Source organism: Bombus vosnesenskii, unplaced genomic scaffold, assembly GCF_011952255.1.
Source record: "Bombus vosnesenskii isolate JDL3184/JDL3185 unplaced genomic scaffold, Bvos_JDL3184-5_v1.1 scf7180000013265, whole genome shotgun sequence".
NCBI classification, from domain to species: domain Eukaryota; kingdom Metazoa; phylum Arthropoda; class Insecta; order Hymenoptera; family Apidae; genus Bombus; species Bombus vosnesenskii.
The window spans coordinates 2067021-2091792 of NW_022882925.1; the positions used below are offsets into that span (position 1 = coordinate 2067021).

General features: G+C 37.9%; 3 protein-coding genes across 6 annotated transcripts in view; 2 read left to right on the forward strand and 1 right to left on the reverse strand.

Moving 5' to 3' along the window:
• Window positions 1-119: 119 nt before the first annotated feature.
• Window positions 120-18736, reverse strand: LOC117243189 (vesicle-associated membrane protein 2). Of its 3 annotated transcripts, none has more exons than XM_033510458.1 (6): window positions 18580-18736; window positions 13491-13708; window positions 11824-11903; window positions 11688-11739; window positions 10798-10856; window positions 2878-2965 (listed from the first exon to the last, which is right to left on the reverse strand). In XM_033510458.1, coding segments are annotated over exons 1-5 (366 nt in total). In that variant the 5' UTR covers window positions 18582-18736; the 3' UTR covers window positions 2878-2965; window positions 10798-10842. The 3 variants fall into 3 exon arrangements, with proteins under 3 accessions (XP_033366347.1, XP_033366349.1, XP_033366348.1); XM_033510457.1 differs by lacking the exon at window positions 2878-2965 and adding an exon at window positions 6963-7267; XM_033510456.1 differs by lacking the exon at window positions 10798-10856 and having other exon boundaries at window positions 120-2965.
• Window positions 18737-19329: 593 nt separating this feature from the next.
• Window positions 19330-21438, forward strand: LOC117243192 (synaptobrevin-1-like). Of its 2 annotated transcripts, none has more exons than XM_033510462.1 (3): window positions 19330-19485; window positions 20607-20926; window positions 21002-21438. In XM_033510462.1, exons 2-3 carry the CDS (start codon window positions 20611-20613, stop codon window positions 21043-21045), a joined length of 360 nt encoding a protein of 119 aa, XP_033366353.1. In that variant the 5' UTR covers window positions 19330-19485; window positions 20607-20610; the 3' UTR covers window positions 21046-21438. The 2 variants fall into 2 exon arrangements, with proteins under 2 accessions (XP_033366353.1, XP_033366352.1); XM_033510461.1 differs by lacking the exon at window positions 19330-19485 and adding an exon at window positions 20079-20238.
• An 814-nt stretch (window positions 21439-22252) lies between these two features.
• The window catches only part of LOC117243174 (chloride channel protein 2), a 34055-nt gene continuing 31535 nt past the window's right edge, over window positions 22253-24772 (forward strand). Inside the window, exon 1 of the mRNA XM_033510426.1 lies at window positions 22253-24063. Within this exon, the coding sequence (XP_033366317.1) occupies window positions 24004-24063 (60 nt within the window). The 5' untranslated portion in view covers window positions 22253-24003. The remainder of the gene's footprint in view (window positions 24064-24772) is intronic.

Here is a 24772-nt window from a genome sequence, read left to right on the forward strand (position 1 = left end):
TGTCCTTAATATTTTTTATTCGATTGTGTTGTTTATCTCCCGATCACAATATTTAATGAGCTCAACAGTAATAAAATACATTTGTAGGATGAATATAGTAAAACATTTACAAACAGATATTTTTATCTTTTCCATAATTGTGTTTATTTAAGACTAATATACAGTAACATCTAAAACTAGATGAACATAGATTCCTCGATCAGTAAATCGAATGACGCTCAACTGAATCAATTATCGCGAATATTAATCGTATCTCTATACCTCGTAATAATACGTTAAACTGCCTATGTGATAAAGCCTTCTTACATAGTAATACGTATAATTATTCTCTTCATACTTACAAACATCTTAAATAATCGTTTCTCTATTGTTCTTCGATTCGTGGACATAGTAATAAGCATCTCGGAGATAAAGGGAGGGTCATCGAGGGATAAATGGACTGGTTATTTAATTGCATCCTGAGCAAGGAAAGTATGCTTCGAGAGATCGATTTTTACAGTAATTAAGGGGGAAACGTTTTACGATTGTTAAACCTCGAAATCTTGTTCATATTTCAACAGTGTAGCAAAATGAATGATCTTACTTCTAACGGTTTCTTTTCGATAAACATTGATTGCAACCCTTACAAATTCTTTGCATTTTAGCGTTTTTAAAGAGATATTTCTTCCATACCATCTCTTACATACAAAGATTACGTTTCTTCTGGAACATCTAGTTACGGTACATACGGTGTATGCACATACATAGATACACATACAAGCGTAGTCGCATAGTTTAAGGAGAGAATCAATCATCGTGTTTCCTACGATTTTCTTAATCATTTATGGAAATTGAACGATATTTTATGATAAGGTTTAGTAAACGAACTGGATGAAACATTAATCAGACTAGGCCAATAAAGAGAAGAATATCAAGAAGTTGCCAGTTAGTTCGAGAAAAGAAATCTCTATCGCGATATCGATTTTTAATCATCGAAACGTTTCTTTATTTCCGTTTCGTAAAGAAAAAAAAACTGTACCATTGAATACTATAATTAAGAGGATTCCGATATCATACTGGTTGTCGCTAAACAGAGTGAGCATTCCCTTAGGTGCGATTTCACACATAAAAATAATAGAAAATCTTTATCAAATCCCTATCCACAAATGCTCCCTCTTTCGACAGTAGCCTATCGTTTCTGATATAATAAATTATATAATTATAATATGAATTACAAGCAATTGTTGATAATTCGATTAGTCATCTTTAAAAAATCGGTAAATATCTTCATTAATACGACTTATAACGAAGTATGGATCATTTCGAAAAAGGGGACATTTATGGGCCAAATTTTCTTTCGATCATTTTCGTTTCATCTTCCAGTCGCGCGTCGACTCATAAAAAGTAGCGTACTCAATATAAAGTCTAAAAATCATAAGACAATGAAATCTCTGGTTAATAAAGAGCTGGTTGTAAATAGGGACTAAAGATGAATTACCCGAATCCGTGAAAACAGGATCCACAAAGAAGAATCGTTCAAACGAATCAACGTGGAAATCATCCTTCTTAATGCATTCATTAATTTCCATTCAGAACAACAATTGCTAATCTTCATTTATGAACAGTGCCAAGTAAAGAATAATAAAACGTCAGGCTAACAGTCTCTCTCACTTTCTCTCTGCTTCTCTGTCGGTTTCTTTCTTGTCATTCTTTTTTCGTCGCAATATCTACTACGTATTTATAAGTCACATTACTTATATGTATATGTATATATATATACACACATATATATATACACATATATATGTATAGTTCAATCTTACATCGATAATTCGTAATAATTTATGTACATATACACGTATATACGTAGATACACATGTTCGTCCACCGACACGTGAACATTGTCCTCCCCCGTATTTTGTTCATTCGTTTCCCCTCTTACTAACTCTTCGGCTAGGATTACCATTACGCGAATCGAGTTAAATCTTCCAGTTTGTCGAGGTCGACGACGATATACAGAAAAATCTATACCTAGACAGATTGCTATCTTTTCTTCACGAAATAAACGTTCTGGAGGGTCGATCAACTTCCCTACCGACTCTCTAAGTGCTCACCACCGAGCAGGAAGTGTATAGTAACAGACGGAGACTGTACCTACAAGCTATTATGGAACTCGCGATTTTATTTTTCATTCTTCAGCAGCGTACTTTTTAACACATTAACTGCACAAAGGAACTAACAGTATGCGCCACGAGTCTCTATCTTGTGATTCTTTTACGGGCTTTACGGTTGGATTGTACTCACTGCGATCGATAAATACGACAGAAAGGATAAATGGCGGCGCTTGCTTGATCGAAACAGAGAACACCTTTAGCAAAATCGATTATTGTATTGGTTTTGTTCATGTTCGTGGATTGCATCGCGGCAGTTAACGCGTTAGCTGTTCGTTCCTCGATCAAACGTTTATTTCACCGACTCTTGTGAAGATTCGATTCTTCTTCTATCTCGTTGAAGAGGTCGAAAAGAAACCTGTGCTGATTGTGGGATCTGAATTTTGGATACGGTTCAACGTGGTCACGCGTCTAACGATCGGGTTTCTCGATTGGAACCTCCTTTCTTTTTTCTTCTCTTCTCTTTATGTTCTGTTTCTTTTTAAAATGCTCTTTCACTTGGTTTCTCAAGCCAATAGATTTCACGTTGCCCGCTTAAGGTTAACTCGGAAAATTCTTATTGCGATACGGTACGGTACGGTACGGAGAAGTGTATATTTTTCTATCTCTTTTTTACATCACGCTGTGAATGCCGTTCAAGTTGCCAACTAACGCTGCACCAGCGGTTTGTGATCCGCTTGCACCGCCTGCTCCGCCGGCTACACCTCCTGGTGCAGCGGCTGGTCCGCCAGCGGCGACAACTTGGCCCGGAATCTGATTTGGTGGTGGGTAGGCAAAGGCTGGAGGCGGTGGTGTCGATTCTGGCATGAATTTCGCTGCAAAAACGGAATCGCACGAATTATTTCCGATCGATACGTTATCGTCGAATAAACAGAAATTGAGAAATTAGTAGAGAGATGGAAGGACGTCATTTTTCGATCTATATATCGATTTTGTATATCTTTTTAAAGATTAGGGAAAAACGAAATTAGTAAAAAGACGAGCGCAAGTAGGAAATTCAATGTAACGAGTATTGTTTACTTTGGTCTTTCTTATTGTTAGATTAAGACGATACGACGTGAGAAGCTTCTCGCTTTGGTTTTTAAAGTTAGGCCAACAAGCACTTTGCTTTAGAACCTTCAATAAGGGAAACTTAATAAGATATTAGATGGTAATGATGTCCATTTATGTTCGAATAATTGCACGGAAATTTAGGAGGAAGGGGGTTATGTATCTGTCTGTTTATTGGCGATTGACGAATGTAATAAATGTATGTCGAACACAAGGCAAGGATTGATTGATCTTAATTGCGACTTGTAATTTTGTAGATCGCTTGAATCACAATGATAAACGCGATTTTCTCGGAACACCGATATACATTTACAACTGAAACACATTAAATTGATTAGATGACAATTGTTTTTGGTAAAAAGAAGTATACGAGAATAGAAAAGAAAATGAATAAGGAAAGTATATTCAGAGTTCTTACCTCCTATTGGAGTTAAATAGGTATTAGATTCTAAATGGTTCCTTTTCTCCGTGGTTAACGGTGAGATATTTTTCTAGGTTGACAACTTCAATCGATTAACGTCGACTTTTTCTGGCCACGACCGTGATCGAAATTCGGAACCTCGTATTTCTCGTTATTAGAAGAACAGTGTCTTCGAGGTGGAATTTCGTCGAACGTGAAAAGAAAGGAAAATAGAAAATGATAAAAAGGCATCCCTAACACGATCGTACCCAAAACAGAGTCGCATAGGAAGTTTCCACTTCTTTTTCTTTCCGTTTGCTCTCTACAGCTGTCTGTTTTTTTTCTGACCACGCACTGTAATTTTTATTCGATACTGTACAATGTTGAAAGCAACATAATCATGATCATAATCGTCGTTAATAATTAACACGCACACGGTCAAGGTATCGCATGACGTACAGTTATGCGTTTTATATTTCTTTCTTTCTTTCCTTTTTCAAACACAATCTAACCATATTTAAACGCTATGATTTCGGATTCGAATAAGAATCCTATCTGAAACTCCTTCTGCCCCAACGATCGATAATGCTTGCTATTCCGCGTTTAACAACTTCTGGTCCCCTTCTTCGCGTAGTTTCAACGAATCATTAGAATCTTGTCAGAAAGAAGGAGAAGAAACAATTGCTTCCATTGACAGAGGACAGAATTTGGAAGAAGTCCGATTTCGTAGCTGATTATTCCATCATTCTATTTTCTTTTTCTCCAAATGAATGAATTTTTTTTAGAAGTAAAACGGACATACGCGGAGGAAGGGACTCGATGGACTCTAAATGCCAAAATTGGAATGGTTCGTTCGTTCGATGGATGAACACGGATGAACACAAGAGTAAACGAGTGAAATGAAAAGGAAACCATCGACGACTTCCTCGAGCTGCCTGAGAAGTCATGCCGTTGAATGCGCTTCCTTTCATCGGATTCTTTCTTTCGTGTATAGTGGTTGACTTGATAGTGGTAAACTTTGAGGATATCGTTTCCTCTGTGGAACCGTGTACGAAGTGCCGACGAAGAACGATGACACATTTCAGTCAAAATCATCTCTATACACAAAAATGTTTCTCTAAAAATGTCGAAAGCTTGTAATCTACGAGTGTAGCTGTTTCGAGTTGAAAAGGGGTATAAATTCAAACTTGTTACAAGTATTTTAAATGATCCTAGAAATGCACTTCTGTACGTTGTAAGTAGTCGTACACTAAGCACGTAAGTACGTAAGCAGTCGAGTAGAAATTCTGCAAACGAAGTGCATAAGTATGCTGCAATATAATAAAAACGTCTTCTGTAGCAACAGCTTTTAAACTTTTTCAACTTTCTGCGCATAGAGTAGACTTCGTAACATTGTCTTGGATCATCGACGACACTCCATACCGTGTATCTTTTCCGTTTTGTTTCGTTTCTTCGAAATGGCCAATGGATTCCACGGTGGTCACGTTGCACGGTTTTTATCTTGTTAAATATTATCCTGCACTATTATTATTGTTATTGTTGTTATTATTATCATAATTATTATTATTATCATTATTATTAGTATTATTATTAGTATTTATTATTATTTATTATTATTATTGTTATTGTTATTATTGTTATTATTATTATTATTATTATTAATATTAACATGTATACATAACATTTGAAGATAATTCTTCAAGCCTTAAAACGAACCTACATAGGTGCCTCGAGCAAGTCGATGCGTCTCTCTCTTTTCTCGCTCATAGCATTATTTTATTTCATATTTTCTTGTATTTATTTCCTTTTTTTTATTTCTTTTCCGCTCTTTATTTTTGTTCTTTAATCTTGTCCGCCTTCTCGTTTCGTCGCACAGGTTGCTCGAAAACATTTCGTTGCCATCTTCGACGAAGGCAGGCTTCTTCTACTTATTTAATTCTCCGATTAGATGGAAGGATAACGGACGCGAAAGAACAAAGAATGCACGTGACTCTCTTTCTTTCTCTCGATCTCCCTTTCGCTCTGTTTTTTTACTCTCTCGCTCTCACGCTCACTATCTTGCATAGTTTCTCACCGTGGTATCATATATCTTTCTTTCTTCTCTTTTTTTCGAGTCGTTTATTTAATTATTAGCAGTTGGTCATAATCGAACGAACATGAAGGAGAAATGATATTATTTACAATACGAGATGTACATATATGTTACAAGCAGAGCGTACGATCCACGCGTGATATGGCCGATCTTTCCACTTTTAATTGATATTCAGAAGCGTAAAAGTCCTACCGATATTCGTCATTTTCCCTTGTGCTTAATCCTAATTCATACATTTTATCGTGAAACGTCTTTTAAAAATGAATGAAACGATCGGAAAGGAAACGCAGCGAGATCTCGACAATGAGAAGCGTCTGGCAATAAAGATTACATGATCGTAAAGATTGGAAGGGATGGACAAGAATCTTCGAACAACGGATGATTTCGTTCTATCGTTGTACAAGCCCGAGTCTCGAAGCAGAATCACAAAATGGTTTGGGACGATGGAAGATCCGCGTTCTCTCGATTTCTCTCCTGGATCGTACGCTCTTCCTCGTAACTCGCCATACATGTTTTATTTATAAAGTAAACGTCGATATACATTTATACACACATTTATTTATTTATATTCGGCACTTCTTTACGGAAGGAAGGGGGACACAATGAAAATTCCCTACGACACGCTGCCTTCGTCGAAAAGATCCTGCTAGTTTTTACGGACACCCTGTATCGCGATAATTCCTCATCTTCTCTCTAACTCCCTTCTTCTCTTTGTACACACTGGCCATTAATTATTCTCTCTCCTTTATTCATTTATTTAGCGCGGATTAGCTCACAAGGATGGACGAAGGAAGGCAAGAATCGATCAATTATTAGATCAGTTATTACATCCTCTTCTTCTCTATTCCGTTCACCGTTTTTCCGTTTTGCTATCGGTCGATGTAACGGTTACAATGCTTAGACGAACGATCCATGAAAGTTTCTAATTGTAAACCATTCGCTCTTTTTATCGTGCGTCTCCTCTTTTCGCGGCCGGCCTTCGTCCATTTGTGAAACGTTGACAAAACGAATTTGATCGAGTCCACTGTCGTGTTCGAATCGAAAGCATCGTTTTGGATCTCGAACATGATGGCGGAATTGCAAACGGAACCGCAATCGTTTAGATCTCTTCTTCTTCGATCTTCTCTTCCTCGATATAACATATCCTTTACATTTCAATTTATTCTTCGCTTCTTTCTTTTTTTCTGATTTTATTTTTTGAGTTTTGCCGAACTTGGAAGATCGAAGAACCTCTATCAATAATCGATACTCTCATCGATCACCCGTTATTACCACTGTTCCTCCACTTCTTTAGGTTACTTCGATCTTATCGTACAATGCTTCCTTATTGTTGCTTTCCTATTGTTGCTGTTACTTGTTGCTCATCGATCGTGTGTATCCTTTTCCATCCTTTTTTTCTTTCATTGTAACGCAGTCTCAAACTCGTCTCACACGTTCATATTCCCCGCCGTTTGTTCACTCGTCTTCCTTTCGCTGTTGGTTGCTTTTGTTTTCTGTTTTTTTTGCTGTTGTTGTTGTTGCCTTAATTTTACTCACGTGTACAGTTTTGCGAGTCGCTGCCGCCGATGGCGCTCGCTGAAAAGAACAACAGGCGATTGTTTTTTTTCCTTGTCCGTTTCCAAGCGACCGCTTTGTTTTGCAACATCTTTCATCTTGCCGGACGTTTCAGTCACATCGCTTGGTTTCGTTTCGATCTTTTAGTTTTTTCTTTTTTTTTTTTTTTTTGGTATTCTTCGCATGCAGAATGCCAGTCTACGACCATCATGGACAAAGATAGCTTTTCTCGATAAAGATCGGACAAAATGGGAGAAATAAATGAAACCTGAGTCACACACAAGCCAAAGTAATCAACTTCATCGGGGATTAATCGATTGAATTTTGGAAAATTGAACGTTACTCTGATATATTCTATGCAAAAGTAGGGAATTTTTGAAAAATTATCAGTCGATCAGTTTGGTTTCTGAGTGCCACGTTTATTCTAAAGAAAGTAGGAAGCTCTAGTGGCTATAGCATGCCAGAAAAACAACTGACTCCAAGCAAACAATTAATAGCGTACTAATTAATGGCGAACTTTTTCTTTTGAAACGATACGGCGTGAAGTATGTAGGTAGAGACGCGTTTAATCGGACGATCTAATCGCTCAGAGGCGCAAGAAATCAGTAGTTATTTCCTTTCTATTGTAACATGAAATTTACACCTTTGTCCACGATGATACACACATCTAATAGCCTACTCCTTAAATGCATATTCAGACATAGAAATATAAATTTATATAATATAATATTTCATAAGCAAATCGCATGCAATTTACGATCACATTTAACATCCAGTATTGCTTGGAAATTCGTGTCTATACACTGATCGTTCGATGTAAAGACCGAACACCATTATCGCGTTTTTCTTCTTGCACGTTATCGTCGTGATTTTTATTTTGATATCGTTTGATATCGTTCCATATTTCTTTTTTCCTCGTGAAAACGTTTCTCGTTATAACGATCATTGTAATTCACTGGAAGCTCCGATAAAAGCGTTCCATCGAACTTTTTCTCCTCGTAATGTAGCACATAGTATAGTAGATAACCAGAGGAAGCCATGCATCTCTACGTTTCCCGATCGGGCGAAAAACTATGTGTCTATTGAAGGTAAAACATAAAAAATACATGCCCCATAATCGTTTACAAGCATCGAGAAACATGCAAACAGCATGAAGATCGTCCCAGAAATATTTCGTTTCGTTGAAAGAAATATTCGCATTCGAGATATTTTTACATTCATATAATTATCATATATATTGTTATGTAAATGTATATACCGGAACGGTGTTGGAGTTCGTGGAAATAAACAGGATCGATACGTGGCCAAATAAATAAATAAATAAATAAAGAAAGTATTATAGAATCTCATGCTGAATCGAATATGCAAAATGTTTGGATTTATAAGCTGCGCGCAGAAATTGATCGAATTCTTAAAAAGATTCTATTTACGGTGATCTATGGAATATTATTTATTTCTATCTTGAAAAGAAAGAAAAAGGAAAAATATAGATTATGAAATTGAGAGATATTTTCACTTCTGCGCGTAGGAAGATATTCAATAAGATATTAAACTTAGAACCAGTATGCCGGAAGAAGAGAAAAATTCTTGTCTCCTTGTACGATGTCGAAGTAGAAGAAGAAGAAGAAGAGAAAGATATTGAAAAAGAGAATTGGTATCGATAAAGTGCATCAGTAAAATTTGTAGCTTACCGTACCGAAGAGAAGAGAGGGAGTGAAATAAAAGCTTTTATAGAAGTCTCTTTCGATTTTGTTGTTACTGTTGTTGTTGATGTTGTTCTTATTTGTTGTTCATAGGAGCAATATATATATATATATATAGTACTTGTTGTTGTTGTTAATTGTCAATGTTGTCAATTTGTCGTTGTGGTGTTGTCCTTTCGTGTGTTTTCATTTCTCGGTGGTATTCAAGGGTTATCGCTCGTTTTTATCTCCGTTCACTGCACGCGACACGCACATTATCGTTTAATTTTCGTTTTCCCTGCTCTTTTTTCCACGCGACTACATGGCTACACGAGTCTCGTCGCACTTTTGTTCGTTTGCATATGTATCTCGTTTTTTACTCGACCACCAAAAAATTGAAAATCACTGGCTGGGACTAACTTCGGAAGAAAGACAGGGGATAATGCCACCAAAATGTACAGACAGACACATAACAGTAATTACGAGGCACGGGTCTGGGTGAATGGTTGCGTAGCTTTCAAAACGTTTTTCTGTTCGCGGTTTCAAGCTGATTGTCTTGCTGTGGAACGTCTTGAAAAAATTCAAAAAATCACCGCGTTCCTCTTCGAAAATACGCCTTGACCCCGTTAACGACACCTTTTAAGTTTTTACTCTCTCTTAACTTCCTTTTTTTTCTTTTTTTTTTCCAATAACACGAGGTCCTGTCGCGACAGAGTCATAGAAACGAAACCGCGGAAGCTTTGATCTTAGTGGCAACGTATAGAGCCATAGAGTTTAAATGCATCGATAAAAGACGCGTACTTACAACATGTTACTTAACTTTTCAGATACTTTGGAAGTTTCTTTGTTTGACCAACAACTTTAACATCGATTATTCTCGTAACTTAAATTCTTTCTCAAAGCCTCCAACGTTCGTGTTTGTGGCATCGCTGCTCTGGATCGTGTTGCATTGGAAGAGACACATCAGGATTGGTTCACGATTAGAGATTCTCGTCGAGAATTCATGAAACACCGTTCCTCGGTTTCCTTCTCGTTTCTGATGGTAGCGAACGTGCGTGATCTGTGATTCTTAATTGGAGCAGAGCACAGCGAAATCAGTGGTTCATGAATATACAACGAGCCTCGAAGGACGGTGGCGGTTCTTAGGGGAAATACAGATAGTGACAGATACACCAGCAAGTACCTATTACAGGCAGACAATATGTATATAACACCGATGATTAAGCGTCAATTTCATAAGCATCTCTCGCCATGTCTTTTGTTGGATCGCTTAACGACGTCGTTAACGTGATTTTTTTAGCATTTATGGTTTACGAAATTTAATGATGGAGAAATAAATAGAACGCGCGTAATGTCATACGGTTGAAGCAGCTAAAACAACCATATACCAAAAACATATAAAATATCCAAAGTACTCGTTATAATATTTAATAGGTAAAATTTACATTTTTGATTGTTTTCGTAAAATTATGGATTAATGCACAAATACACGCAGTTTAGTGATTTTACTCAGAGTGAAAATTTTGCTACTGAAACGATAATATCGCTGTAATTTCCACCGTTAAGGTTCCAACAAGAAAGATTCTTATGAAATTGCGAACATTCGCAGGAGAACATATGTACGCATGTTGAAGAAATTTCAGGATACGGGATATGGCTTTTGGGTGAGATAGAACAACGAGGACGGGCATATACATATCCGTATACAGGTATTTCGTACACACGTCCTACGTGAACAGATAAGGATAAAAATAGGAAAAAAATAGAAACAGATAAACAGAGAAAGAGAGATAGAGAGACAGAGAGAGAGAGAGAGAGAGACAGAGATATAACAATAATACGCAATGTCGCAGTTTTGTTGCTGTCTACCTTCAGACCCACTCACACACAAATCTTTTCCACCAACCAGCGCGTCTACATGAAGTTCGCTAGATGAAAAAGAAAAACACATAGAATTCACACGTTAGATTAGTAGCATATTAGCGCGTGATCCTTCTCGATCTTCTACGAACAGTTTCCTTCCGCGAGTTCGAGGGATCATTCCCTCGAAAGAGAGGAATAAAATCATTTCAATAATGGCGATCACGTCGAACGAGACTGTTCGATCAATCGCGAGGACTAATTGATATATATCGTTTAAATAGAAGTCTATTTGGCTTTTTTCTTAATACCGTCATAATAATTTTCTTCGGTCTTTTTCAATTTACCAGAAACAATGATCGATAAGTTACGATATAAGCGAAGCACGGTGACACTTCTGTCGACAAGATTTTATCAGCTCGAGGAATTCCTAAGGGATGCTTGAAGGAATTCCCCGATCAACCGTGCAAGTTTATTGGTGACACTTCACTCAAAGGATATCATCGTCCCTTTGCGTCGTGCACAATATGATCTCGGTGACGGAGACCTCTTTTCAACACGAAAATGTAGACGCAAAGACATTAACCAGAAACGACCGATTCGGTTCTTCTTTAGACTATTATTAAATTCTTAAATTTAGCGAGACTTGTATCGTTTACGTTATCAGGGAAATTCTGCCAGTGTAATAATATAGCACGATACGATAATATACTAGCGATATTCTGATATTAATGGTATTAATAATATTTTAGATGATCGAGTATCGTTTTTAATTAACGCCGACCCGGTCGTTTTAAATCTTGGCGAGATACATCGATCGTATGACACAGAACATTTAGACAGTTACAATGGCAGTGTCATTAGCTTTAATAAGTGCATCTATGAATCTAATTACTTACCAACTATGATGGCCAATATGATTAGTGCGATGACGCCCATGATGATCATCATCTATAAGCAGGAAAGCAGGACGGGAGTAAAGAATTAAATTCAACGAATATTTCGATAAGATCATTAAATAGAAGGGTCTATTACCTTCAAATTTTGTAGCCAAAACTTCCTCTTCAATTTTCCTGCTTGTTGTTCAAATTGCGACGCTCCTTGCTGAAGCGCGTCTAAAAAAGGACACATTTTTTTTTAGAACAGAATTACACGTTTCATGAACTTTCAAGAAGTTTTGGCTATTTCTATGGCATTCGATTTTAAGAGTCCGTAGAATCTTGTAAACGGCGTTGGGACGAAGTTGTTCGGGCTTGAAATACAACGACGTGAAACTTTTATTAATTATTATTAAAAATGACTAAAATGAGGGAGGTCGTGCCATTGGTCGTGCCATATGCTTTCATCTTACGATACTTTGTTCTAACGTCTCATGTGATTACTCTGCCTGCCTTTTTAATGAGTCCTCGATCGGCGTCTAAATCAGTTCGAAAAATTGCTCGATACATTATGCAAAATATGGTAACGAGCGTATAATTTACTTGTGAATTCAATTAACTGTATTATAAAAAGTTTCATTCCTATTTTTTTTATAACATAGAATTTAAAAATACGTTCTCTTAATATAAAATACTTTAAAGTGTAGGGTTTAAAAATACGAAGTCTTCCGCTACACTAAATATTTTCCTTAAAAGAATTAAGAAAGTATTTGAAACATCCAACGAATTTCTAAATAATTCTTCGATTTTCTGACATGTTTGAACTGTGTGAAAAATTAGATACACGAGACCGGTGAAAAATCCGGATAACGATCAAACTGAATGCAGGGAGAAAGATCGAGGATGGTAGTCCCGTAACATGCCATCGATTCCAGAGCGTCACAGTAATCGATATCAGCGTGCAGAGAGACGCGCAGGGTCGAACTACTTTAATGCCGTGCGAGAATGAATGGAGAGAATATCCTTGGAGCAAACGTAGCGAACAACTCGTCCTTCGGCTTAATCCGCCGCTTTGTGCGCTCGTAATCGCGCTGTGTGTATTTCCATTTCCCCCCATTTAACCATTATGGCATTCTTCCTGTGAAAACTTTCGTTGGATATCACGACGATGCACGTACAAAACACCAGACACAGAGGACATCACGTGTCTTTCGTTTAGTTACCGTCCCTCGTTTTTCTCTTTTATGACTCGTCGGCACTCGATATTTAAACTTTTAAATTTCATACGAACACATAGTTGCTGCTTGTTTTTTTAAAGCGGAACTCCATTTATGTCAACCTATCAGGGGATAAATACTTTATGTAATAAGACTGAATGATTCTCTATAATTAGATTTCAGATTTCTATATATTTATTAATTTGCATATAGGAGAATGCATAGAACGCGTGTAATAAACAAAAAGTAAGGCGCTTCTTACTATGTTCAATAGGTAAAATAATTCTTTATTTAAATCCTATTTCTTTAATTGTATTCATAGAAATATTTTTTGTATTTGTATTTCTTGTTTTTGTATTTGTAATTTGTATATAAATCAGTAGTCTGTCTGTAATTCTTTGTTACGTAATAAGAATCTTTTTTCAAAGAATTAGATTCGATTAAGCATTAGCTTGACATTTCCTTTCAATACATGGAATTCCATTGCACTCCTTGTTATTATGTTGTTATTATTAAGACATAAGTTCGAAGCATTTCAGAAAGTTTGTCAGGGAATATCTTACAAATATAAAGCAGAAATAAAGGAAAGATAAAGTTCAGATCTTACCTGCTCGATCATCGAGCTCAGAGAGCTTTTGATCACGTTCCAACACTTTTTCAACATTCGTTTTCATGATGTCAACGACCTCATCTACCTGCGCCTGCGTCGCCTGCAGTCGTTTCTGCGAGGCGATCTGCTGAGGCGTCCTGGGACCTCCGACGATTCCATCAGAACCTGCACCTGCACCCGCAGCAGCATCAGGTGCTAGACCGCCTTCAGTGGCCCTGCAATCATCACCAATGTTCCTCGTTTATCATGTTTCTCCGACTAGCTACATAATTTTCATCGTTCTTACTATCTATTCGATCTAAGATATCTATAAATTTTCTCCGTTTATCATTTTTCTCTCGCTATCCAGGTAATTTCCATCACTTACTATTCGATTTAAAGTAGCCATATAAATTTTCCATATTCCATGCTTTTCTCACTATCCAAATAACGTTCGTACGTTTATGATCTATTCGCGATCCAAAGTATCTATTAAATTTTATATATTCGATTCAAAAATTTCCTATTAGCTTTCCCTGATCGAATTCCTTCGAGGAAAAAATATTTAAAATATTCTCGATGAATGGAAATTTCAGTCTCATTATCGTTGGTAGGTTAAACCTCCGGGAGAGGAAATTGAACGACAGATAGAGGAAGTAATGCACGCGTTGGAAGATTAAGGGCGAGTAGAAATCTTAAAGTGTCTAGACTGTTCTTTGCGAGATAAGCGCTCGTCAAGGGAGGATCCAGTCTTAAAAACAACTAATCTGATACTTCTTTTATTTTCTTCGTTTGCCTTCTTTGCCACGGCTTGTTATCAAATTTGCGTCATTGTTCCAAGAAGAATCAGATGGTGACCTACTCGTGCATTGAATTTCTCGTGAAAACATCGTCGACGAGAAGGCTTTGTAATAAAATATTCTTTCACGTTGACATAATGATCTTTCTATTCTTCGTTTGGTTCGGTCGGCTCAAAATTCATCGATCAATATCAAATTTATATCGTCACTTGTATATTTCGTTTCTTTTAAATCTGGCTATAGATACGTTGTATCAATTAAAACGTGTTGCATTCACGTGTTGAATATAACGTTTATAGTGTTTCTCAGAATCTGTTCGTAGATATTACGACTCGATTCTCTATATTATGGTAGATACTGCGATATTCCCATCGAACCGAGGGCGGTGGCAAATACGAAAGGCCAAAGTTCGTGACACATTCGTGAAAGCTGCACGTTCGTCGTATAGCTGCTTTTGTCTGCTTATGATATCATCTCTTTCTGTTATCATCGCTTTCTAAGAACGCGATACAGTGTATTAAATATTCTTCAGAGAAAAAGAAATGACTCGAGACACGTAGACGCAAATACGAGGATTCCCCTTCGAATTCTAAACGAATTCTATAATTAACTCTAATAAAAGATCTCATTGCGTTTCTCTCATTATGCGAGATAACAAATTTGATTTAACACGATTCACGTATTTTACTTTCATTCTACTAAAAATGCAAGGATCATGACCACGCGAAAAGGAAAAGCTAATACAAACTCTTATGATATTTGTATTGACGTGAGCAAACGTATCTCGTAAGGATTGATCTTTCAGACAGGGCAAGACCATTCCAAACACAACGAGGATGTTTAATTATCATGACAGGTTCGCGTTGGCGTTTCGTCGGCTTTATGCTTCAACATCGTGGAAAAATTTCACAGCGTTTCGTTGAATTACTGTCCACGTTTCGATTTCAATTATAACGATTTATTCCGATATCCAAGAGCTACATTCATGATTTGTTTCCGAACATACATACATCCTATCTACATTTTCTTCTATATTAGTTTGACTAATTAAGAAGTCACCCACGCAAATAGCTTCCTCTTTCATATACGATATCCGATACACACGCATCAAAACGATACTACTTCTAAAGAAATATCTTTCATAATTGGAAATTTCATTCATTCTCTTCATTTCTGACTTTTATCAATCAGAGAAATTCCGATAAAGATATTTGGCAATTGAAAATTTTATTCATTCTCGTTATCAGTGAGTTTTGCTAAAGAAACGAAACTTTCAATGGCGATACGTATAACCATTTCGTGTGCGAACTACGTGTGTTCCGATTTGAAGCGCGTGCTCGAGATGGTGAATCAGGGTTTCCCGACATGTCGAGTACCGATGGCAGATTAAAAAGCGGTCGAAGAGGTTGCGAATTTTATTTTTGGTAGCCTATCGAACGACGGAGTAGCAACGGCCGATCGATTCACCGATTCAGTCGAGTACCACTCTAGGAATAGATGAATGTAATTCAGAATAGACTCGATGTTAATCTACGTCCACAGTACGTCCACAAGTCATGAATAAATCTTGAATCGTGTTCGTTGGCAGCAATGAACGTTGATTTTGCGGCCAGTAAACTGATTCTTACGTGTTTGTTACGTATTTATAAATTGCAAAAATATATAAAAAGATCCAGAATAAAGTACTCGTTGTAATATTTAGTAGGTAAAACAAATTTCTATTTCAGTTGCGTTTATAAAAATATGAAATTGCACGGACATTCACAGTCTACTCATTAGCGAACAACAAACGTTCGCTCAGGAAGCGGTACATCAAAGGATCAGTTTGTGTTCGCGAGCTGTAGTCTGAATACGATGTTTATTCACAATCATTAAGGCAACTCGCGATCTAATTAACGCGGATGCGACATAAGAGAAACAAAACCATTAACGAGGTCCCATGATGAAGAATGCGAATTATTCCCCATGAAAAATTTTTACATCGAAATAGAGGAGCTTTTTTGTTACGGGATAGAAAAGGGAAGCGTTCACCTGGTTTAAAGCCTTTATGCGTTCAAGCGGCTTATATAATCGGATTAATATATCGATTGAGGCAGGTACGTCGGTTATCGTCATTATTGAATTATCTTCGAGTCGGCTGCGAAATAGTTATCGTGATTATTATTTTAATCGCTCGATGCACGTTCTCTTCATGAATCACGAAATACTTTATCCGGTCCTCTTCAAAATCAATGTTTGACAAACTTTCGAGCAGTAACCTGTACAAAAGCTGCGCGAAAAGAAACTTTCATCGTTGTTCGAAAGCTTCCCGGTTTTATTTTTTTTTTTTTTTTTAATATTCACATCAATATCCTAATTTTAGAATTATCGAAGAACAGGTGACGTCAACGAAATATAACTGAATACCCTGTGCGCGAGATATTATGACGTGTGTTATCTTTTTTGGAAAAGCAGAGATTACACGAAAGGATAGCTTATTTTTCTGCAACTCTGCGTGCAATTTATATGTTAAACATTTATTCTTTGAAGCTTCACTTAAAAGTTTGTAACTACGTGTAAGTACCATTCTGCGTAGACCTCGTTAATATTAATTAGAAACACTCGAGTGTACTATACTTTGAGATAAAGTTTTAAGATAAAACGCTTAAGATTAAACAGCTTAATGTTAACGAATGCATAAAGAAAACAAAAAAGAGCAACAGAGAAGTATTTCAAAGAAGTGAATGGAAATATTTTCTATAAATAAAATGGTAATCTTTTTCTTAACGAAATACAGATAAAAGTGAGTTATGATTATTATTCTGGTCAATTTTATATATGTTCCGTTTATGTGTAAGTTCGTAGTTTGTGTAAAGTCTGCGACTGAAAGTAACCGCGAAGCCTAAAGGTGAGCGGAAATAAAGAATATATATTATGCGTATAGAAATAGAGATGATAAGGTTAATTTATTATCTGTTGTTCAGAAGACACGTTTCATCTAAACCTGTTGTTCGAGCCATATTCCACATCTCGTCTGACTCTGTTTGAGACAATCTACTTTCATTCAGACACCTGATACGCGCCGGAAAACGGGCGTTTCTGTTTCGTCAAAGTCGTAGAACATTGCTGCAAATGTGCCCTCCATTGATTATCTAAATATAGAAACTACGAATAGAGCGTACAGTCCGTTGTGTTTCACGATTGATTGCCACCAGTACGTTTGTGTCTCTAATGAAATTTCGCGATTTTGCCAGTCGAAACATATGTGGTATCGATCGATGTCAGGAAACGGTTTACAAAATATCATGGTGCTACGAAATTATCACGAGGAAGAATATCAAGAAGCTAACGATAACAACTTAAATTTTATACGATTATTTAGAGATAATTTGCAAAGTAGAAATTGAGAGAAAAATGTAACTAAATCGCGAATCGCGAAGAAGATGATGGCAGATAAGGATGATGGCAGTAAAGTCATAAGCTGTTTCTGTCCCTCTCTGAAGCTTATAGACTTCGATCGTAAAGACGAGAGGCACGAGATCGAGTTCCAGAATTCAATGACCGCAATTCCACTATTCAAAAGAAATCGCCCCTATGGTCCGCTTTAAGCTTTGCTGCACTTTATTGGAAATTCTGGTGTGTGCTGCGAACAGGCCGTGCAGGGGAATCGATTGGCGACACAGGTCTAGGAAATTGCGTCTTAAAATCCGTCTTATAACAATCGAATTTCACACAGTGACAATTTCTACTCTATAAAGAAACGTTTGCCCAGGTTCAACTTTACGTGGGCAAAATTTAATTTTGACACTCGTATATAAAGAACGACTACTATTTCCAACTAACTGAACATTTCAATTTTTCATAAATGCCTCTTGCAAAAAAATAAATAAATTTTCGTACAACAGCCGAGTAATGGAAATGAGCTTGTCTCGAAAACAGGCAATTCATCGATAAAAATTCACTCGTTCATCTACATCGTCGATAAATTCGTGGATTTTTCAACGTGTCCATTCTTGCCTTTTATCAACGTGAAAACCGACGAAGATAGCAAAGAACCAAGAGATTTACATTTCTATACGGCAGTGTCTATCGATTCTATCGCGTGGAATTTATTCGACAGGTCCCGATGGCAATTTCTCGTCATTAGAAATTACACGTCCCCGTCTGTGAAAGCGTTATAGATTCGCGGGGCGCTTCGATATAGACCCGTTCGCAGGGAATCACCAGTGCACACGGGTTCCTTGTTGGCTTTGCTCGAACGCCAATACACTTTTTGACGAGCACACGATCGGTCAAATTTCCTAGAAATCGTGAAGATTTCTACTCACATGTTGTTCGTCAATCGCTGTTGGTTTCCCGAACTAGAGCTATCCGCTGACTTGCCAACACCGTCAGATGACCGCGTACTTTTCACGAGCGACTGTCACCCACTAGACGGCCACGGTATTGATAAAATTTCCTGCGGCACCGCCGCGCCGCCGCTCCACCGTTATCTCGACTACCCTCGAACAGTTCGAATCGTCCCCTTCGTATTTCCAATTTTAACCTTCTCGTAAATTTCTTTCCTATCCGCTAATCATCGAATTGATAAAAAATGTCGTCTAATTAGACGATATACGAGATACATTGCCTGGAACGTTGATATAAAGGAAATTTTCCTGTTGGTGATTAGAAGACGAGAATCGATGTATCGAATAAGGAAGTTCGAGTCGTGGCTTGGAATAGGAAGCAACGCGCATGTACGGATATTTCCAGTCAATAAACGCGAGTCAGCTGCAACCCTCATGCGCAAACACACCCTGAATGTAAATCAGGGACGTTAACGTGGCTTTCGAGAACCCGGACTCCTGTGTCGCGGAAATAGGCCAACGACCGGCACTGTCAATCTATTCCTTTCGCAACTGAGATACTTGTTACCGTTTTTTTGTGGTCGAATAAAACGTGCATACGGTAGAAATGCAAAGGTTCATTGCGAGGCCTTGTTTCAGGAGTTTGAAGATTCGATTTTTGCGTGAAATTGGATAAATTTTTGTTTCGTATGGAAGTACGCTTCCACGAGGTACGTTCGTACGGTCCTGGTAACGCGATGAGAATACGCGCACGAGCATCCGCAAGATGTTTTATTTATGTCCTCGTTACGATTTTTGTCGCGATGCGAGGGTGCCATCGTGAATTTTGCTTCGCAAAAATGTCGAAAGTACGTGGAGGAAAACGCAAGATGGATCGTTCGTTTGGTGAGTTTTTGAGACGTATATTTTATGAGATTCGAGAAGATTGTATCGATAGCTATAGGAAAATGAAACGATAGTTTACCATTGTTCAATCATTCTAATATATGCGCAAGTTGCTGGTATCTGTTATTCATTTTGAAGCTAAATAAGCAGTCCGCTGTGATTTGTATTTAAATATTACAGATGCATTTATAATTATGCATTTTATTCTTTGCAGTTATCTTTTATAGACTTTGCTTTGCAAAAATGAAAATTATATGTTTTCTTGCTTGATTCGTGTCATTTATTAGTAGGTAGGAATATTTGTTGTCGTAGCAGAATTAAAGCATATATCATAAAATCATAAACTTTTAGACTAATACAAAGTAGAGTAGAAAGAAATGTCAAAACTTTCAAATGCTTGTATGATGCACATAATTGCTTGAAGGTGGCAGCACAGGCATGATTTGAATTTGAACTTCGCATCACTGTAATTTTGAAAATCTACTTTGTAGAAAATGTCTGAACCGAATGATCATATCTCGTAGTAGTAACTCGTAAATTAAAAATTAGATTACAAAAGGAATCTAGTCTTCTGTTGCTTATTTCCTAAGAGTGTTCATAATAAATGTGACGTCATGGGCATCGCCATCTTTATCGTATGTCATGTACAGTTGTAAAGTGTATTCGTCATCGAAGCAAAATTTGGTGATAGCTGTCATCATTTTTAAACAATTCACATCTCTATTAAATTTTCTATAAACCCTTCATCTTAATGTAAGTTTTCGTTACTTTCTCTCCTATTTTAAAATGTAATACAAATCAGTATTTTTAATAAAATCATATCACATAACTGTAAACAGACGTACGTATTTTAGTATATCGTATTATATTATTATTACTTTAGCGATAGTTTTACATTTATATAGTATTTATTAAAAAATTATAACATGTACAAAATTCTAGTTGATGAATTTCGTTCATACAAATATCTCGCGAATTTCGAGGTTATGGGTGTGTTCAGTAGTTAGTGCATATTATTATAATTTACTAAAAGCCGATATTAAAATTTGCTTTAAACTATCGATCAAAACTGACTTTATGCATGTATTCATATTTATTTCATGTGATTTCTTTGGTTACAGAGATATGGACGGCAGTGGCAATTCCAGAGATGGAGAGGCAGGTGTTCCTCGTAATTCTCAACCACCTTCCACTAAAAAGCTGCAACAAACACAAGCAACCGTGGATGAGGTTGTGGGGATAATGAAAGTAAATGTGGAGAAAGTATTAGAAAGAGATCAAAAGCTATCGGAACTGGAGAATCGTGCTGATGCTTTGCAACAGGGAGCGACCCAATTTGAGCAACAGGCAGGAAAATTAAAAAGAAAATATTGGTGGAAAAATCTTAAAATGATGATCATCATTGGTATCATCTGCGTGATTATTCTTATCATTATCATTGGTGAGTAATATTTATAAACGTAGTAGTAATATTGAATTACAGGTTTAAACAAATATTTTTTAATGTTTACAATAGTTTCAACTGTATCAGGCTCATCTGACAATTCCTCTTCTAACTGATCGCATTGTACCAAATGGGATATAATGCTTTGGGGTTGTTAATTTATATCCAAAAATGAAAGTTATCCCAGCAGAGTAAGGGCTGGGCTCACACAAACTTAGAAATAACATAATCGTTGAAAAGTCACGACTCGTAGTCCTGTTCAAAGGATTTGCGATTAAAGTAGCACAGACAAAAAAAGAAAGATCAAGGGATAAAATACGTATATTTTTGAGACTTAAATATATTCAAACGCACAATTTATCATAATAATTACAGTATTAATATGGGTGGCCTTTTGTAAATCTGTAAATGGACAATACATTTCATAATTTTATCTTGTTAGAATGTTTCGATTGTACATTGTACATTTATTAATGATATATAATATATAATATAACGTTTATACTTTTTTTCATCGGTCTTAATATAATTCAGGCTTCCGTTTCGCCTTGCTTCCCTCCAGATATCAACGCCCATCGATCCCACGTGTGATTTCCACGTCGTAGTGTAAGCACACCGATGCCAAATGATAAAAAAAGGTATTCGATCCACCGCCAATGCGACTGTCCGATTTCAAAGCCTATCGCGATTACGTACCTAGAATGCTCGCGCTCATAAATATTCATGTACTAACGTTCTCCTGTGAATACCGTCATGCTTCTCGAAGCCAAAGTGACACGAAGACCATCGAATTCGGTGAAACTCGATTCTCTAGTATCATCCTCTACCGAAGACAAATCCAATTTCTATCTCGTAGAAAGTTCACAAACTTTCCTGCTCTTGCTCTCTGTGTCTCTTCAAATCATATTGCGTACTGTTTTTAAGTGAAACTGATAATTAATCATGTTTACACCTCGCTGAGTTTAATACGTAGGCAACGTATACGTCTGCGCACTTGGTGACTCGCTCGGTTTACAATCCAAGTCAATGTTTTCGATCATTTGACCCGACCGGTCAAAATGTCAGGCGATATGAAATTAGTGCATCGTCGGTGGCCAATTAACGAAAAGACGAAGAGTTCGGTCGAATGGCTCTGCAAGTAATACCAAAACTTTGAAGGGAGAGACAGCGCGTCATAAGTCGATGGTCAAGGTCGGATGTCCGTGATCGCGATTGAAGGATTTAACGGTACAAGAGAATAAAATGGTCAGCTACGCGCGTTATTTCTCCTTTTTCACTCGGTCATTTAACTATTTACCGTGTTATCTTGCAGCTTGAGTCAATGCAAAGAAACTATACAGGCACAAATTTTCGTGGAGTGGATATCCAAACTCGTAATTTCCTTCCTTACGCTTCCGTTACATTCCGTGCCGTAAATGGGAATATTTCGTGAACGAACAAGCTTCCGTTGCGCGTCAACTGTTCTCAGGCAATCCCAGTTAACTCGAATTACATAATTACATCTGCCGGAGACCGTGCAAGAGATAGTGCGTAAGTGTATCGTACGAATCGATACGCCGGTCGAATTATCTTAGAGCTCGTTGCAGATTAACAACAGTATCTATTCTCTGATATTCGATCGTTTCGAATCATTTTTACCAGTGTGTTAATCACTGTCGCGTTATGCCGACGAAAACGGTGAAATCATAGGTATCGAATGGTCGTTTAAGACAACGGCGAAGTCGAAGTCACGTGTTGAATAGTGTCAACCGACGGGACAGGATTCCGATTTTTCCTGTAAACCGAGGCAGAAATCCCAGTCGCTTCATTCATACACCTATCAGTCGGCTGACGACCGTCCAACCGGACAGTCGCTTGGGAAGCGCGTCTCGTGTCACCGATATCGTAGGTCATACGACCCTCGGGATCCTTTGAATCGTTTCCATCACTGAGAACCGTTTCGATCGTTTACCTCTTAACACCCATTCGTCGAACAACGAATAGCGGAAATGAGTCTGTTGTGGAACGAGTGAAAGTTTTCAAAGAAAATCATCTTGTACGATTTCTTCAGCGCGAATTTGTTGGGCCATGCCATTATCGAAGGATTAGTTCGATCGCCAACCGCTGTTCCTACGTTTGCAACGGTCTTCGTCCGATCTTTTGACCATTTTTCGATCGATTTTAAGGATCGTTTAACTCATAAATCAACTAACGAGAGAATCGCGGATGGAACAATATTTTATGGAGAAGATTCCTTGCGAAAGTCCTCACGAAAATCAGAGTAAGAACGCGAAAGTGGCGCAGTGTATATCGTAGGATTTTCGTGGCAGCGTGTGGTGGGGCTAGTTGTTTTTCTTTCTGTTTGGTAGTTCGGCACCCGGTCTCGACGCGCGTCTCAGAGCGGCTAGTGGCTATCGTGCGCGTGTTTGAAACCGCGTTACCTAGATACACAGCGTCGTTTTCGGAACTAATTGTTTTTCTGTTGCTCGTGACACGATACGATTAATTGTTGGAATGTTCGCGATCGAGGCGGGATAAACAACGAAATCTCGTAAATCAGCCTCTTCTGATACTTCTCGTCGAATAACGGAAGAGAAAAACCGCCTGCGACGAAACTGATAGTTGTCCATAGTCGTCCGTATAACGAAACGTGATTCCGTCTTCGGCGTTTACGTAGTTCCACGTGTAACTCACTTATCTGTTACTTTATAAACATGTATTGAGGAACGAACGAAACAGTCGGGTGGTATCGTGCTTTTGTACTGGTGTACATGTGCGAAAGTATCGTCGAGTTGGTGAGACGCGAACGAGTCGAATGGTGGTCGATGCCTGGCTGAAGAAGTTCGAAGATCGTTCTAGGGAAGACGATAAATGTGTCCAAAGCGGGGATCGTGCACGATAAGCCGTGGAGACAGGGGAGGAAGAGGAAGAAAGAATCGCCTGGTTTAAACGACCAATAACCATTAGTGAAGTTTCGATCTAACTGGTATTTACCCTGACTTCTTCTATCGAGCTATCCATTTTCCGATCCTCTCGCGTCTCATTAAGTTTCGAAATCGAATCGTGCACGATCTTCGACCAACTGAAGATCCAACATGGCATCGTCCAGCAGCGAGGCGAACGAAGAATATGGTCTGGGATATCAAAACACATTGGTAAGTTCATCTTCCGTCATTTTTACTCCTCAGACTATCTCCAATGCGTACTATTTTGTTTCTTAAATTCTTAACACTTGTTCGTTTCTTTAACGTTCGGCCAATGTGAGGTATTTTTCATTCTTAAGAGAAAACTGGATGCAATAGATCAATCTTCGACGCGAATGACGAACCAGCTTGATTTACTATGAATTGTACGATAGATATGGTTGATTGTTTTCGTTATATGATTTATAGTGACGAGGGCTAGGCGAAAGCGACGCCAAGTAAGGGTTGCGAACCTATTTTCATGTTTATTCTTGGCTGCGGTGCGCTGCTAGCCGCGAATAGTTCGCTTGGGAGCGGGATTTGTATCTGAGACGAGGACAGAGAGACACCACGTGCTCGTCTACTTTCTCGCGTGCATTTTGAATACCGTGCCCACGCTCTCTCGTCGACCCATTCTCAGCTGATTGTCAGCTGATCACCACCTGAGCGATCGGTCTTCGCTAATTTATGGAATCGTCACAGGCAAGCGCTTGTTTGCATAGAATGGCATAGATCGCCGTGAATCGCGATGCTTCAGACATGATCCGATATTCATTTTTGTCAGCGGCCTGAAAACCTCAAACCTATAGATGCTCTTCCATCCAATTTTAAGCTATCTCTTATCAGGGGATTCGCCTGTTTGTTCCGATTCCACGGGATTCCTAGAAACTCGTAGAACAGT